Genomic DNA, 16,383 nt, shown 5'->3' with positions numbered 1-16,383 from the left:
TATATATTTTATAACCCAAGCTAACATTAATAATACCACTACAATTCATCATTCTCGTGCATAAACATGGGTTACATACTAGTTATTATAAATCTACAGTTATGAAAATCAAATCATAGATCTATTTAAAAGAGAAGAAAACTATTTATAAGATATAGGATTATTAATAAACGTGATAAATGATAATAGTATAATACTGTAATCATTATAATAATAAATGAATAATGGCCATTAACTGTATTCCTATTTTTGCAATATCCCATTAATACTTAAAACAAACATTAATTCATATAATATGCAGATTTCAAACACTCAATGACATATAGAATAATTTTAGCCTTCCAAACACTTTGTAGTATAATTACAAGTATTTTTTTTCTTCTTCTTTTACAAACGAGGGGTATCTACTATCTAGACATTTTTTTGTATATGGTTATTCTTTCAAGTATATGCTATCGTCTTGTTCCCTTTACCCCCACACACACCAAGTTATTATGGAGAAAAATCCCTTGGGGGGATAATAGCACCGCTATTTATATTTTACATTGCAACTTTAAGCAGTTTTCTGAAATTGATCATATTAATTTCATTTGGAAAAAAGTGTTTTTACTATTTGTTTCACATTTTCCTAACACAACAACAACAATAATGTCAAGGGTGGATCAAATTTGACCATACAAATCTTATAATTTTTTTTAGAAGATACAAATCTTATAAACCAATGTGTCATTAATTACCCAAAAAAAAAAAATTCAAACATTTATTTACCATATTATTGAATTGGCATCAATTATATTATTGAAAAAAAGTGTAGTTTTTTTAATAGTAGTAAAATTATATGTATGTGCGTGTGTGTGTATATATATGGGTTGAGTTTAAGTTACATTAGGTGTAACTCTAAATAATGTTACACCATCTAATAACTTGTTATATAATTCATATTTTGAAAATCTCACCGTTGAATTATATGTTTTATATGTTTTAAACATTAATGCTAATTTTCATGTCAATTGGATGTTATTTATCATTGGATCCATAAACTGATATTTTATGCATTATTTTAAATTACAAAAACTAGAATTTAAACAATTGATTGATGACATAAATATTAAGCTTTGATCACTTTGAAATTTTGCAAGTATGGAGAATATATGAAGATAATGTAATCTAACGGTAGATTTGTCAAAATTCGCATCCAATTAAAAAATATTGAGTGGTGTAACATTGTTTAAAGTTATACTAGCTATAATTTGAACTTATCCCTACACACACACGCGCGCGCGAGAGAGAAAATTCAATCAAATTTCAAATTGAATTTCAATTGAACTCTAATTTTATACTTTGTCAATTCAATATCTTAATTTATATTTATTACTCATTGCAAAAATCGAGAAATTGATTATTTTTATATTAAATATAACACCACATTCAATAATATTTTTTTTTCTTTTTCTTTCTTAAATATAAAAATTTATTGCAAATTGAAATTTAATTTTTAAAATTTTCATTTATTTTAAGACAATTAGACAACTCTTTTTTTAAGGGGCCCTTAAATGGTAACTACAATCAACGTAACATTAATATTCTTAAATACATCCTTATATATGTATAAGATTACAAACTAGTTTATAACAACTTTTAACATTTTTCAAACAACAAATAAACTACCGAACTTCATATAATTAGAGTTTTTGTGCTCGTCCATTTTCTGCTACAGCTGTGGAATGTTTGGCAACTATACATGCTCTTAAATTTGCTAGTGAATGTGGTTTCTCCTCTATCATCCTTGAGGGTGATTCTAATGGGGTATGTAAAGCTCTTTATAGCAAGGAAGAGTCGTTTACTTCTTTTGGTCACTTGGCTGCTTAAACGAAATCTCTTATAAAGGCCTTATGTGTTGTTATTTTTTCCAATAAAACTAACTCTTTAATTCATAACTCGGCTAAACATGATAATGGTTTTAACTGTGTAAACAAATGTTTCGCCGGCATCTCAATTTTGTAACTTTTCTTAATAATATTTGCAGTATTTTGTTTAAATAATAATAAATTTTTTTTTTTGAGAAAAAGATAATAATAGATCTTTAAAAAAAATTATCCTAAAAAATAGCTATATAATTTAGCAAATAAGTGGAGGCCTACCGTATTTATTTGAAAAATACTACGTCCATAATATTTTCATAATAAATTTTAATTGACAAGTTGTTATAGGTGTTTTATTTGAATCTAGGACTGAAATTATTTTCTTACCCACTAGTAATATTTTGTGAATTCAAATTAAAAATTTATAATAATTTATTAATTAAAATTTGTTGAAAAATATAGTAAAAGTAGAAATAATGTCTCTGTCCATTTTTCCTACAATTTCTAATTACCTCCATAGAATAAAAGAAACTAAAGAAAGAACCAAGACTGATGCCATCCATCCACACGCGCCTGCGCGCGTGTATGCTTCGTATTATCAATTATGAAGCCAGCACAGTCACTTACTCATCGTGAAAACTGAGAGAGAGAGAGAGAGAGAGAGAGAGGTGTATAAATAGCTGATAAAGCTGTACAAATTTTTGCTAAGTGGTCACTGGATAAGTACACAGATAAACAAGTTCACTGACAAAAAATTTTCCCACTGTTTTCTCGCTGGTTTGGTTCCAAAGAACACAGTCTCCCTTGGATCTTCAATCCCAGACTGTTTTGCACTTCTGGTATGATGCTTTTTTGTACTTCAGCACTCATAACAACGTTTCCCATTTCTCTTTCTCTATGTACTGTGTGTCTGTGTGTTTGTTTTATGATTTAACTCGTACTTTGTTTCACTTCCAATACGTTCTGTTTGACTGCCCAGAAAGAAAATTTCACATGTAATGGCCTTTGGCTTATCTGTGTTGTGTTTAGCTCGTCGTTTTTAGCTTGCTTACTTGAGAATTCAATTTCCTTTATTAGGTACCCGTTAACGTTACAAATAAGTTAAAGTTTTTGGAATTCATATTTTATTTTTTTCCTTTCCGGGTACTTTCTCAATAACCAAATAGAGCGTAAACAAAGTCTTTGAAAGTAGAATCGTTTCTCATTCAAAATTCTAGTCAATCTTTATAAGCCATTAAAACTCAGTAAGATTCTTATTCCATTTCTTTGCTGAAACAAATGTAAAAAAATTTGGGCAGTACACGTAAATCTTTTTTTTTTTTCTAATTTTGATGAATCCAGATTTAAACCAAAACCAAAAACAAACATTTTCACCGCCGAATTTCACGTAACCCGTATGTTTTTTCAGGTTCATGTTTTGCTCACTCCGTACAAAGAAAGTGATTTATTTAGTTTTTTTGGTTTTTAATGTAAGCCTGCCTATTTTGTTATGTTCCAACGGGCAACAGCTTCCATTACCAAAACCCAGAATTTTTATCGTTTTCCTAAAGATTTTCTTGTTTTTGTTTTTATTTGGGTTATTTTTGTGAGAAAGTTTTGGTCTTTACAGTGAGGTTTGTGAGTTTTGCAGAGAGAGAGAGAGAGAGAGAGAGAGAGGCTGAGGAAAACAGAGGAAGATGAAGAACTCTGTCTCGGATCACAGTTTTTACATTGAGAGCGATGAAGAAGAAGAGGAAGTTGAAAAGGAATTCGATAAAGCTGAAGAAAACAACGATGGAAACGCTTCGGATTCGTCGGATTCTTCGGCTGATCACCAGCAACAAATCAAACCCGGTTCTTACAATACCTCTTGGCCTCAAAGTTACAGGTTTTTAGCCTCTCTCTCTCTTTCTCTGTTCAACTTTGTTTGGTTTCATGGATTTCTTTTAGCTGTTTGTTTATTGATTTTCCTTGATGGGTTAGTTTATTTTCCTCAAAATAATATGTGCCCGCTTGGTCAGCTTATTTTAGCCTTTTGAAAATGGGGTTATTTGTTAAGTTATTTCGCTTTTTGTCTCTCTCTTTTTTCTTTTTTTAAAAGCTCAAAATTAACTTTTTTTTGAAAATAAATAAGTTACAGGAAATTGCAGGTACCAATTGAACACGTATACTGCAGGGATATCTCATTTTACAGTTGGAGTATATTGTGCGCGTTTGGTTTCAAATTAAAAAGTCAATTTATTTTACTATTTAGTTTATTTTTGCTATTATTTATGAATTTCATTGTACTTTTTGATATTATTCATAAGTCTTATTATAATATTTCAGTTAACTTTTACTTTTATCTACAATATTTTCAGCAAATTTTTTTTAATTTTAGCAAAATAAGCAAATCTCAAATAACTTATTATGTTTTTGTCCAACTTGATGTTTGTATGGGAGTTGCTTATTTCTTATATCTTATTAGTGATACAAAAAACTAGTTAACTTTTAAAAACAAAAAGTTAGATTATTTAAAATAAACTTGAAACAAAAAGTTGTGTAAGACCCGCAAATAATACATAAAATAAGCAAAGAGCTAGCTTATAATTTTTTATTTTTTTTTGGAGGATCAAGGGCTAGCTTATAATGATTCTTCAAACGCACACTTGGTTAGCTTTATAAGTAATATGTTTTGGACGCATATATAGGTTAGTTCATATAAAGTGAAAAAGTACAATTTCCAGGCTGGGCAGTAGGCCAGGACAATTATATTTTGTTTTACTTTTTTGGTTTTGCGGGAACGATGGGAATCAATGTTTTGAAATTTGAAGTGTGAGAGTGATTTTTACTTTTAGAGAATTCCATGGAAGGTTACTGAAGGAGTGTGGGGTGGCTTTAATCAATTTTCTAAAGAAGGATAAAGCACTGTAGATGTATTGTTATGTGCTCATTGATCTTTCTCTCTGACCATTATTTTGGTCCAAAAATGTTGAATGTTGGATAACGCTGGACCATAACATCAATAAAGGTGTGTATACATGACCATTGCTTTTGTGTTCTCTTCTAGTTGTTGGATAATGTTGTGATGATTTTGTGACAGATCTCTTACAAGGGACCTACAAATGGAACATTCATAATTTCAGATTTAGTCTAACTTGGGATTTGGATTATTTAGTCTACTAGTTATTAGTTTGTTCATCCTATCTTGGGAGTTCAATCTAGTCAGGCCTTAGGATCTATTGAGATGTGCTCATTGATCTTTCTTTCTGACCATTATTGTGGGCCAAAAATGTTGAACGTTGGATAATTATGGACCATAACATCAATAGAGATTGGTCTACATGACCATGGCTTTTGTGTTCTTTTTTTGAAGTGTTGGATAATGTTCTGATGATTTTGTGACATATCTCTTACCTGGGACCTACAAATGGAACATCCAGAATTTCAGATTGATTAGTCTGTTTATTAACTTGGGATTTGGATTATTTAGTCTACTAGTTATTAATTTGTTCATCCAATTCTGGGAGTTCAATCTAATCAGGTACCAAAATTGTAATTTCTAAAAAACAAAAAAATTGGCTTGGTCAAGCACCAAAAATTTCCTTGTAATAATTGCATCTGCCTTAGAAAAGGTTTTTGATGGTGGGTTTCAACAAAATTTCCTGCGGTCCTGCCTTCTTAACAAGTAATGTGCAGACTGTTAGCTTGTACATAATAGGTGAGGTAGGTGACGTAAAATCGACTATTGGTATATTCCATGTGAATGAAAGCTATAAATGAAATTGTTAAGAGATGAGAGCTTACATTGATACGTTATAATTGCACTTGCCTTCAAACAGGTTTTATGATGTTTAATTTCAACAAAACTACCTGCCTTCTTGAAAAGAAATGTCCATATTGTTAGCTTGTACATAATAGGGGAGTAGTTGATGTAAAATCGACTCTCAGTACAGGACTGTAACAATCCATGTGAATGCACACTGTCAATGGTTTATTTAAGGGATGAAAGCCTTCATGTATTTATTTGTTATTTTTATGCATTTCTTGTGTGTTTGGTTTAAAATACTCATTGCTATTTAATCAATTTTTCAGGCAGTCTATCGATTTATATAGTAGTGTACAATCTCCAAGCATTGGGTTTCTGGGCACTCCTACACTGTCAAGATTAGGCAGTTCATTTCTTTCCTCATCCCTAACGAGAAGATACACTCCTGAAACATTACCAACTGTCACAAAACCTTTGTTAGATGAGCAACAGCAGCAACAGAGACGTAGTTCACATGCTTTGCTTCCTCCTCTTCCAACGAGGAGATATTCCATAAGGAAAGATGAGAAACCATTGGTTGCACATGAACTCCCACTTTCTTGCCAGTGCTCATTTGGGCAAGCTGTGCTAAATGGTATGTTAACACACTCTACCCCACCCCCACAAAACCCTCCCCCCACCCCCCCCCCAAAAAAAAAAGAAAAAAGAAGAGAAATAAGGAACGTGCTCATCCTCTATATTTATAGTTCACATGGTTTGGTTCACATAATGTGAATATGCATGTGTAAAGGACTCACAATCTGTGATAGAGACACGCAGGCATGACATATATGCTTTAATCCTGTAGTTGTATCCTCTAGAAATCCTAAAACATTCTGTTTAGTTATCCTAAATTCTCTCTTCAGATAATCTGTATTAACCTCAAACAATTACTTTCTAGAGATTACTCACACATTAGGTCTTCCATTATCCCTTTCTGTATAAACATCCTGCATCCACCTCTGTTTTTAGCTGAATTGACTGCATTTGCCTTTAGTTTTAAAATTGAATCATGAAAATGTAATCAGGGTGCCTTTGTGTATGTTTGTGAAGTGAAACTTCAAACCTGTTTTACTTGCAAATCTATCATTATGTAGCACTATACTGAAATGGATTGGTTGTTTGATTTTTAGCCTGTAGTCACATTCTGTATGCTAAGACTAATAACAGTTCAACTGAACTAGTGGCATTATGTTTCCATATGGAAGAAACAAAACACATTAAACGGTACAGGAAAGCAGTAGGTGGAACCTAGGGAAATGGAGAGAGGTTACTTGTGGCCTATTTGAGTATAAAAATTGTCCTATCTGTTTGCTTTGCCATCAGTCATTTTAGGGTTGCTAGTTACGACCATGGAACATATCATAAGTCAACATTTCGTGTTCAGGGACCACATAGGCCAATCAGGCAATCAGGTAGTTTTAAATCTGCTTGCCTGTTCTCATGAACAAACACAAGTAGTTAGTATCACTTTGTCACCTTCACTCCCTCACATAGCTCAGAATTCAGTTCAATCTGATCTGTACACCTGCTTGTTATTGCCTTTGTATCAATTCATGGACAGAATGTGTGACTCTTATTCTTACTCCAATAAGATGAATATAGACACCTCTTATTTCAGCTAACGTGGCTAACATGTTGTTGCATATTATTTTGGATAATAAAATATTACTTGGATGTGTAGTATCCTCTAAAAATCGAAACTGTCTTCAAACTTGACAGACAATTCACTTGTTGTCTATAACTCTATATCTGTAAATATTATATTTGTATACAGATCTGCCTCATTGCCTTTGTCTGTAGCTAATTAGTATAGTTTCTAATGAACTATCAAACAAAAATTCCTATCTTTGACATGAAACAACATTTGGTTGCTTTGTTCCAATTGCACATGTTGCACATGAAAAGATCAACAAATTAAGAAGACTATGGGCCTGACAAACTTACACTTTATTAACTGTAAAACTGTTTTTACAAGTGTATACATACATACATGTGTGTGTGTGTGTGGGGGGGATTGTCGACAATAATGAATTTAAGTAACTTTTTGGTAATTGAAAACAGTGTATACAAAAGCATTTTTGAAGTTTTACCTGATCTTAATCAAAATTTTCTGATCAATTCCAATTATACAGGTATAAATGTTCTATGCGGAGTTGGAATCCTTTCAACTTCTTATGCTGCCAAAGAAGGAGGATGGGCTGGGCTCTCTATTTTGTTCATATTTGCAGCTCTTTCCTTTTATACTGGAATTCTCCTGCGCTACTGCTTGGATAGTGCACCTGGGCTTGAGACATACCCAGACATTGGTCAAGCTGCATTTGGTAATTTTGGCCGGGTTGCCATCTCGGTATGTCTAGTTGAATTTTTATTTATTTTCTTTTCCTAAAGTTAATTCTCCCAATGAAATATAGCACAAAATAAGTAAGGGTCTTAAACTTTAAGCTGAAATACATATTACACTCTTTAAGTTTGGTGTTTTGTCATTTTTGTCCTTTAAGTTTCATTTTTTTCATTTAGTCCTTAAAATTTTATAATTGTTGTCAACCTTAGTCATTCCATCCATAAACTACATTAAGAATTAAAAAAAATTATTTTTAATATTAAAAAAGTAATATATTTATTTTTATTTTTGCAAAAATACAATTTATACCTTTTAAGTTTATTGAATCTCATTAAAAAAATATTTTTAATATTAAAAAAAAAACATTTTTTTAATAGTTTATGGAGTTTATATTGGAAGGGTTAACGTTAACAACATACGTAAACTTCTAGGACTACAATGAAACCTAAAGAATGAAAATGAAAATGACAATTTGTAATTTGTATTTTAGCCTAAACTTTATATATGCAAAGGTTTGATAAAACAGCTAGATACTCCTATATCTCTAAAGGCTTCTATTTTCATATAATCGATACTTATTCCCTCTACAAGTTGTATATAGCTTTCTTTATATATTGTCTTATACTCGTGTAAGTTTGAATAATTTTGTTTTTGTGGATTTAGCAAAGCTGGTAAAACTAATAATATAGTAATTATAAATAATAAATTATTAAAGCACTATTGCACAAAATTGATTGATTGCTAACACTGCTTTATGCAATTTCTTTTTGTGGGTGCAGATAATATTGTACGTGGAACTATATGTAAGTACAGCTGATTTAATTGAGTGAGTTTTCCTTTTTTTGGTGTTTGTGTAATTTTTCCAACCATAGTTATGTAGAATTGATGAAAATAGATTAATGGAAACAATAAACTAGATTCCAGTGGGGCCCACCTATATATTATTGAGAAAGATACAGATTTCATTGATTGATGCGCAATTGTTCTGTGTCCACATTTTGGAACTTATTGACTGAGCCCTTCTTGTTTATTTGACTGGTCCATTAGTGAAATGACCAAAGACAAGGTGCCAACTATCTTCTTTCCCATAATACCATATCACTACAGTAGACAACAAATGACCAAAGACAAGGTGCCAACTATCTTCTTTACCATAATACCAGATCACTACAGTTCCCACTTGTCTACATGCTGCATTAATATTGGTAGTCTCATTTGGTTTTGTATCCCAGTTCCCACTGGTATCTAACTTACAGCTCTCCTCACTTTGTATTGTTGTCTTGTTGGGTCCCCTCCCCCCTCTTTTTTTGTGGACTCAATATCATCCAATACTATAACATTATTCAAGTGCATAAGAAATTATCTCAACTTGATCTTCTGTGCACCAAGTTTGTGCCAAATTTAATCATGGATTTGAGAGAGAGGGAGTAGATATGGCTCCTAATTTTGTCCTCATACTAACATTATAGAAGTTTAGTGCAAAGTAGAGGAGAAACAAGATTACAAACCTCATCACTCTTAGCATACACTGCATGATCCACCATTAAGGGCTTTAATGTAATAAATATAAGATTCTGAAATATCATCTTCTTTTACTATAATCAATCCTTCAATATGGAATAAGTTTTTTATTCATATTAGCATCACAAACCATTGAAGAAATCTGAAACACTTTACTGATTGTGTAGTCCTCTTCAATGAGTAATCTTCTCCTAAATGTGGTGACCTTTTTATATTTTACCCAAGCTTGCATTTTCTTCCATTTGCAAAATGTTTGCTGTGTTATGAAGATGCATTTCGTTTTTAGAGTCACTGCCTAAAATGGCATTAGCGAATGATTGTTTAGCTCATGACAGAGTTTTCCTCGTTAGGGTTATTGAGCTTCAATTTTGAGTCTTAAGTTAGTTACACTGCATTGAGACACTGAATAAATTTTTCTGGCTCATATTTTCAATGTTTACAGTCTGACTGCATAGTATCATGTGTACTGCTCATATCACCATTACAAACATGACCATATCAGTCTATGCTATGAGTCTTATATGACAGGAAGATGTTATCCACTTGGATACCAAAACTACTTATATATATGAACATAAAATATTTGAAAGATCTCAGATGAGGATTAAATGGGAAGAACTTTGGGAAATGCCATTTGATTTAACATATCCATGAACTTTTGTTTTTATATCATGTATCTCTATTCTTTTTTTTCCCTCTTCAAATGGTTGCTAAAAACATCCTTTAATCTTGATCTATAGCCAAGGTACTGAGCACACCATTCAACATTTAGCTGCTTCCTAGAGAATTTGAGAACTATCTCTACTCCTCTATTATGCAGATCAATTATGAAAAATATAAGTTGTTTTCCTTTCTCTAATTGAAGTGTGGGACTTTGTTATTTCTTTTTCCTAAAGGAGTAAGAGAAAATCTCTCCCTATAAATACTTATGATAATTACTATTTAACAAAAAGTGATCATAATAATTTTTTTTTTTAGTTTTATTTTTATAAGTAAAAAAAAATTAAAAAACTTTCTATGAAAGTTTCTATAAAAGTTTATTTTGACAGTTTTTATTTATTCTTTTGCATGCTAGCTTAGAGTTCTCGTAGAACTTAGGTTTTGTGGAAGAGTTATAATTATTGTGTGTTTCAGATATTGCTTCTTACTTATCAAAAAAAAAAAAAGATATTGCCTCTTCATGCCTACACTGCATCACTCAACTTCTATAACACTCAGGTGATTTAGTGAAAGTTTCTCCCCATACAGGCTTGTTGCATTGAATATATAATTTTGGAGAGCGACAACTTATCCTCACTGTTTCCAAATGCACATATAAATTTGGGTGGGTTTGAGTTAAAATCGCATGTTCTGTTTGCATTGATGACAACCCTGGCTGTTCTTCCTACTGTTTGGCTTCGGGACCTCAGAGTTCTTAGTTATATATCTGGTAAGTAACTTATACTTTCTGCAAGTCAGATACAAAATTTTCCTTTATCATTTTTAAACAATTTGTAAATCAAGTAGCACTTTGTCTTAGTGCTCGTTTGGTACAACTTATTTTTCAGCTTTTTGAAAATGGGGTTTGAAAAAGTTGCACTTAAAAAAAAAAAAAAAAAAAAACTGTATTTTGAAAAGGTGTGGTTTGATAATGCATAACCCAAAAAACATAGTATGTTTGGCCGATGTCTCTGTTGGACATATATTGCTAAACCTGATTGGTGATCCATGCCATTCTTTTGGCCACACAGCACTGATATTGAGGTACCAAAGAAATGGAATCATTCTTTGCATTTCGATTAACTGAACAATATAATAATCATGACTGAAGTTATTTGCACTCTGCAGGCTGGAATTGTATAAGTTTAATTGAAATTTTTTTTCTCTATAATCACGAATGGTGTTTTATGAAATATAAAGATAGATATGCAGCCACAAAATCTTGGAGTGTTGGTGGCTGACACTTGACAAACAGCTCGATGGTTGATTTGTATTAAATCTGTTTTGTGTTTCCTCTTTTAAGTCGCTGGTGTGCATTGCAAGGCACAATGATTACAATATCATTCCAAATCCATGGTCTTTTGAGTGAATTTTATATCATGCTCTCTCCTCCAGCTGGTGGAGTTATTGCGTCAGTCTTGGTGGTCCTTTGCTTGTTTTGGGTTGGTCTGGTAGATGGGGTTGGCTTTCATCACAAAGGGACAACACTGAACCTTGGAACTCTTCCTGTTGCTGTTGGTCTCTATGGTTACTGCTACTCAGGACATGCTGTTTTCCCCAACATATATACATCAATGGCAAGACCAAACCAGTTTCCTGCTGTCCTCTTAACATGGTAAACTCGCAGTGCTCTACCATCCTATCACAAAGATTCCCAAGTTGTCTAATTTAATCAAACAGTAGGCCAAGGAAGTCATGTGCATTCTTGACTCTTTTTTACATTTTGATATTATTTGAAATTTCAAAATATTTTAATCATGTCTAATAAGACCTACAGGAATATCTTAATAGAGTGAACATCCCACATTAATTATCACTGAATAAGAAAAACATTATAATCCCAGGTGAAGAGCAGTGGTGCATACTGCATCCTGCCACTAAGCATTCACCAAGCCTAAATCCATGGAAGAGTAAATCATAATTGCTATTTACATACCTCATCTTTGTTGTAAATAGAAATCCCCAATAATTGTAGATATCCCTAGTTTTATATAACTTGATCTGTTATCTATGCAGTTTTGGTATTTGTACTTTGTTGTATGCCGGGGTTGCTGTTATGGGGTACAAAATGTTTGGAGAATCAATACAGTCACAGTTCACTCTTAACTTGCCCCAGGATTTGGTTGCCACTAAGATTGCTGTGTGGACAACGGTATGTTTGCTATAATTTCAGTATGAATCTCCTTTTAATGAGTTAGCTTTGTTTCTTTTAGTTTGCATTCATCAGGGTTCAACACCTAGTTGTATTTTTGACAGGTAACAATAGTGTCCTTTTATTGTTTTTATCTAGTATATCTCATTTAGTACAACAGAATGTCACTCCAGAGCATCCTCCTGCACAGGAATCTAAGTCAACTCTCTTCAGATGTTTCTGGTGCCCCTATATATCTAGGAGACTCATTGTCAAGCATAGGTAGTTGACAAGTCTATTTCTGTCAACTGGCATGTTAGCTGGTTTCATAGGAAGTTGTTGAGTTCAACCTTGGTTGAGCAACCTTTAGCTCAATTTGATTCAGCCTTGAAATAATTGGGGACACAGTCCCCGGCTGCTAGAGCTACCCAATAGCCAGGTTGAATTTGGCTCAATTGTTTTTCCTTGCCCACTTCAAACTTCAAGTTTCTGAGTATTGTGATTCTTTCTTTCATCCATTTAAAATACAAGCTAATTGCTGAAATTATTTTTGTGGTCCTTTTGCAGGTAGTTAACCCTTTTACCAAATATCCTTTTAATAAGTAGGTAATGTGCAAACAGTCTAGCATGTGTTGAATTAAAATCTCTTACAAAATGGATGGATGGCTCTTTTTTCTTTGTGGACATTCTGTTTGGAGCTGGATTTTTCAAGAATTGACTTTTCAATTTAATATTCGTTTACCATTGTGAAAACTTAAAGAGAAAGGATAAATTGGTGGAAAAGGTGAAAGTCCTGCCGAATTCAATTTGGAAATTTAAAAGTGTTACTTCAACGATACTACTCATGCAAAGATGAAAGATGTATTGGGGTACCATGCTCTCAAAGCATAATGAACTTGGTTTTCTTAATTTGCACTATGCCTCTCTATTTTCAACTGAAAAAATCAGTGAACATTGAGTTGACAAATGTCCTCAGCCTTACTTTCCTTTCTGAAAACAAACAAGATATATGAAATTAATTTCATTTCTTTAAGATCTGTTTAGATGTCCATCAAAATTGAGTGCCCCCATTATACTTCCATAGAATTTGAAGTCCCAATTCATTGTTTCAAATAGGACCATGAAAGAAATTTTGAGAAATCACTAAGATATATAACATAAAGCAGAATAGCACCATTTCCATTTTGATAGGCGATCCATAGTTCCAAATTGGAACTCCCTTCTCTTCTCTACTGATAACAACTTCAAAGTATATGGAGCTTGATTATCTCAATACTTTAGAGCCCATATTGCTCAAGATAAATAAAGACGGTTTTCCTTAATTAGACCCACATATGCATTAACTATGTCTCCTGTTGCGATGTGTTTGGAGGAGTTGATACCATCAAATCACAGCAAGTCGTATATATATTCCATCTTGATTAGAACAGCACTGGTGGTATCTACCTTGATTGTGGGTCTCAGTGTCCCCTTCTTCGGTAAGTCTCTCTCTCTCTTTCTTTATTTATTTGTTTGTTTCAATTCCAAGAGAACTGTCTTCCATCCTTTCTTTGTCTGTTGGCAACCATATGGACCACAGAAAGGAAGAAGCAGGTAAAAGAGTTTTAAATACTGAAATTCTCAAAAAAATTTATTCAAGTGAAACTTCCAGTAGAAACCCCATTTTTTAATTTTATAGTGTGGCTTCAATGCTTCATTGCTGTAGCATTATATGAAAGTTGGAAGTTCTCTTGTTAAATGTTGCACAGTGTTACATTATCGTTATATTTTGTTAATCTTATTTCAGGTCTGGTAATGTCATTGATTGGATCTTTGCTCACAATGCTTGTAGTAAGTTTTTTTCTGCAAACTCATCTGTCTGCCCCTTCTGTGGTAGTGATGTTGCATTTGGTTCAAGGATATATAATTCTGAAGCAGTATGTCTGTTTTATTATATTAACACTTATTTCTATGGCAGACCTTGATACTTCCTTGTGCTTGTTTCCTGAGCATTGTGAGAGGGAAAATAACCCGGTTGCAGGTATGGCATCTACATATTATTATTATTGATTTACAACTATAGCTATGTATGTCCTTTGTAAATCATGGTTTTCCAGCTCTAACCATTTTGGAATTTGTTTGAAGCCAATAGCTAACAATCTCCTTTATACCACTGTGATGTTGAATCACTCTGTTTGAATTTGAACACCTCCTTGCATTGGGGGTTGAAGGGTAATAGGATTTATAAATGCATGCAAGTGGTTTATGGAGCTTAAACTAGAAGTTCAATCATTACATTGCTAATTAATATCAAAGCTGTTATGGTCTTGTGGGCAATACTGACAGCTTGGTTATCATATTTACTTCTCACTTCCGTTACTTATATTGTTCTTCTTCTTTCAGGGAGCACTTTGTATTATAATTATTTCAGTAGGTGCTGTATCATGTTCCTTTGGGACATATTCAGCCCTCTCCAAAATTGTTGAGAGTTTGAAGCGTTGAAATTTTTGGGACATTCCAACAGCAAGAGAAACTCGAAACATGAACTCTGGATTCGTATGATATTTCTTCATTCTCCCTTCCCAATTTTGGATTTGCATCACTCTTCTGTTTCGTGTTTATGTATTTTCCAATGAGAGTACCTTTTGTTACTACTAAAAAATCTACTACAAATACAATTCATCAAATGACTTTAGCAGTTTGTCCTTATTGGCTATGTATTATGAACAACCTTATTATAAAGAGATCATTACATAAGGGGGATGTTGCAGTTAGTCATAACTCAGAAACACCAATCTTAGCATCTTGATTCTTTCATGGTCTAATTACTGTAACTCCATAATCATAACATTTATAGTACAGGTGAACATTTTCTATCGTCTTTATGCCACAAATTTAGTTTCCTATCTAATACAGGAGTTGCATTTACCTCTCATCTTTGTCATGCTTGTAATTCTGACCCATTTGAGAACAAATTTTTTTTTTCCTTCTATCCATTTTAAGCGTAAAAAGGGCTTAAAAATCCAATTGGAAAGTCAGGATCTACTTCTTGTGCTTCAAATTTCATCGACAGTAGGATAAGCTTTGCATTGTTTCTTCTCTTGCTAGCAACTATCGGATAAGGTGCTTAATAGCTTAATGTGGTGTGTCATTGACATAGGGAAGATGAAATGTTGAACTTGAGACCTCTAATAAAAATATCACATAATAAATAAATATATATATATATATATTTTTTTTTTTTTTTTTTTTTTTTTTTAAAGATGAATACTTAGAACTTAGAACTCTTATCTTATTCAATCTACTGTAAAATAAATACTTAGAACTTAGAACATTATCTTTTTCAATCTACTGTAAAACAAATAAAACAAATACTTAGAACTTAGAACATTATCTTTTTCAATCTACTGTAAAACAAATACTTAGAATTTAGAACATTATCTTTTTCAATCTACTGTAAAACAAATACTTAGAATTTAGAACATCTACCTGGTGCACCGGCTAGCACCCTAATTCCTCCCCACAGACGGCGCCAATTGTGGGGACTCAAATTGGATTGACCCTGAGTGATGGGTTTTCAGCCCAATAAGCCCAAACAATAAATTTATAGAGAGTGGGGTGAAAGGTTTAGGTGCTGGCCGTCGATCACCAAGCATGAATTATCTTGCAACTAAGAAAAGTGCTAAGAGTTTCTCTTTCGAGGGGGGAGATGCTCCTCGGCCACAGGCCGAGGAGGCCTTATTGTTCTCCTCTCCCTTTTCCTCTTTTCTACCTTTTCTTTTATAGTTTTCATCTTCCTATCCCCTCTTTCCATCTGTTGATCATCTATTTGCCTTCTTATCTGGCCATCCGTCCCATCAGAGGTCTTATCGGTACTCAAGTGATTCACTCTGATCAACGTTATCCTGCTAAGGGGTTACCTCCCCATTAATGCGGCCAGGTGGAGTTAGTTGAATGCATTAAATGCGAGAATGACAGCTTACTTTGGGGTTAGTCTCTCTCTCTAAAATCCCCCTCGTCAAGCCCAGGATGAGGTGGTCCTCGGTGTGGATTGGGAACAGAGGCTTCCCCCAAGTTAGCC

The 16,383-nt window shown here is 33.0% G+C and overlaps 1 protein-coding gene across 3 annotated transcripts; it reads left to right on the top strand.

Moving 5' to 3' along the window:
• The first annotated feature begins 2,537 nt into the window (after window positions 1–2,537).
• LOC111992087 (amino acid transporter AVT1C) lies at window positions 2,538–15,076 on the top strand. Of its 3 annotated transcripts, none has more exons than XM_065771939.1 (13): window positions 2,538–2,701; window positions 3,501–3,729; window positions 5,916–6,223; window positions 7,764–7,978; window positions 8,752–8,775; window positions 10,742–10,922; window positions 11,588–11,807; window positions 12,209–12,344; window positions 12,891–12,914; window positions 13,660–13,801; window positions 14,110–14,153; window positions 14,281–14,343; window positions 14,706–15,076. In XM_065771939.1, exons 2-13 carry the CDS (start codon window positions 3,539–3,541, stop codon window positions 14,802–14,804), a joined length of 1,647 nt encoding a protein of 548 aa, XP_065628011.1. In that variant the 5' UTR covers window positions 2,538–2,701; window positions 3,501–3,538; the 3' UTR covers window positions 14,805–15,076. The 3 variants fall into 3 exon arrangements, with proteins under 3 accessions (XP_065628011.1, XP_065628010.1, XP_065628012.1); XM_065771938.1 differs by having other exon boundaries at window positions 3,493–3,729; XM_065771940.1 differs by lacking the exon at window positions 2,538–2,701 and having other exon boundaries at window positions 3,340–3,729.
• The last annotated feature ends 1,307 nt before the right edge of the window (window positions 15,077–16,383 follow it).

This window comes from Quercus suber, unplaced genomic scaffold (genome assembly GCF_002906115.3).
Source record: "Quercus suber isolate HL8 unplaced genomic scaffold, Cork oak 2.0 scaffold_51, whole genome shotgun sequence".
Classification (NCBI taxonomy): domain Eukaryota; kingdom Viridiplantae; phylum Streptophyta; class Magnoliopsida; order Fagales; family Fagaceae; genus Quercus; species Quercus suber.
The sequence above is the reverse complement of the archived record's forward strand: the minus strand, read 5'-3'. Positions and strand labels throughout refer to the sequence as shown.